The sequence below is a fragment of the Penaeus monodon genome, chromosome 25 (genome assembly GCF_015228065.2).
Source record: "Penaeus monodon isolate SGIC_2016 chromosome 25, NSTDA_Pmon_1, whole genome shotgun sequence".
NCBI lineage: Eukaryota > Metazoa > Arthropoda > Malacostraca > Decapoda > Penaeidae > Penaeus > Penaeus monodon.
Window position 1 is genome coordinate 13,162,377 of NC_051410.1, and position 1,572 is coordinate 13,163,948.

The window sequence follows — 1,572 nt, forward strand, 5'->3', positions numbered from 1 at the left end:
CATATAAACAACGGAAGGTACATTTCCCTGATCACCGCGTCTGAATGAAATAAAAAACAGTCTGGGAAAGGAACTCGATGGGCGACAAAGCCACCCACCCACGCCCGCACAACCGACTTCCCACTCGCATCATTCAACAAACACTCATACACACGCCTCCAGTATGGCATAACACCCACAATAGTGCAAACTGTCCTTGTGCACTCGACTATATGTTCTAATTCCCTTTCCAAATTCCAATGCCTTTGTACCACGGTGACACTTAACAACTCTATGACAATATCCGTGAGCTTCGTTTTCCTGCCGCTGGTTCGGTTTTTCCGGTGCTAATCCAATGATCTATTTCTGCCCCATGTTACAGTTTCCGTATTTCTGTTAAAAATAATATCTGTCCATAGCTAATATTGTTGCTGTGTCTACGTTTTGATAAAACCGTCGGATTGTTTTGTTTTTATTCAGGTTTGTTTATAATTCTGACAGATATTTGTATATGACTGCCCAATCCCTTAAATAAAATTACAAACTTAAATATCGAAGATGAACAAAGGATATGTTTGACGAAATCCATATATACAGGTTCTGAGCTTCTAACTCCATCCCCAATGGTAAACCCCCTTTCTTGTTTACGCGTCTATGAAATGGTTAGGCTTCAATCCACTTTAGTTTCTATTCCCATGTGGCATGTGTCACAACTAGAAGCCAGAAGTCAATGCCCAGTTGAAACACCTACCTTGTATACCAGGTTCTCTCCCTGTTAAAGATACATAACACTGATATGCCATACTGGAAGAATCAACAAATCTTTAAACAAATGTTTCATGGAACACTTACTTTTGGTGTATCCAAATTCATCCTCTTCCTCCTGATCCGCAGACTTCTCTGCCTTTGATCGTCTGAGGGCACCAGCACTAGCTCGATCAATCTTTGAGGAAAAGAACACCATTATGGGATTAACCTACTGTGAACCAAATTGGGCAAAAACACAAACAAAACAAATGTGCGAATCGAATAAAAGAGTCACTGCAGAGTAAATAAAACTAATATAAATTATATCAAAGTCGACAGAAATAGGACAGACATCGTCCCACACATACCTCCACACCCTTCTTGGTCTCGATGCGACCCTGCTCATAACGCTCATCGTCTGCCTCATCCTCAGAGTCTTCTGTGGTCTGACGGCGGTTCAGTGGATGGTGTAAATTAGCCTGGATCTCCTGCTTCTTGTGGTCCGGCAAACCCGGCTGAGGAGGGGAAAAAGATAGGAAAACATAGATTAGGTCCCCACTGCTCTGAACTTGCGACAGAGGAAGCGTTTGGCAGTTTCATGTATTCAGTGTATCTACACATTTTAAGAGTTTGATTTGTTTGAATTAAAAGATAATGAAGGGATACAATTTGAGACAATGCCATGATTCCGAAATGAAATAGCAAACTGAAAAAAAAAAACTAGAAAGCACCAATAAATAATATTTGCAATCAACTCAAAACCATACATGAACAGATATTTTTAAGAATATCCATCACTGCAAAACAATGAAAATGATAGTCCATTCACAAACCCTGCATACATAT

The 1,572-nt window shown here is 40.1% G+C and overlaps 1 protein-coding gene across 1 annotated transcript; it reads right to left on the bottom strand.

The window, feature by feature from the left end:
* Window positions 1-754: 754 nt before the first annotated feature.
* LOC119589320 (inactivation-no-after-potential D protein-like) lies at window positions 755-1,410 on the bottom strand. Its single transcript, XM_037937941.1, has 3 exons — window positions 1,393-1,410; window positions 1,095-1,289; window positions 755-922 (listed from the first exon to the last, which is right to left on the bottom strand). The coding sequence occupies exons 1-3, from the start codon at window positions 1,408-1,410 to the stop codon at window positions 755-757; spliced, it is 381 nt and encodes a 126-aa protein (XP_037793869.1).
* Window positions 1,411-1,572: the final 162 nt, after the last annotated feature.

Excerpts from the sequence above, each read along its gene's own strand:
- LOC119589320 (XM_037937941.1), bottom strand. Across the intron at positions 923-1,094 it reads AGACCAAGAAGGGTGTGGAG|ATTGATCGAGCTAGTGCTGG; the intron begins GTATGTGTGGGA and ends TTTTCCTCAAAG.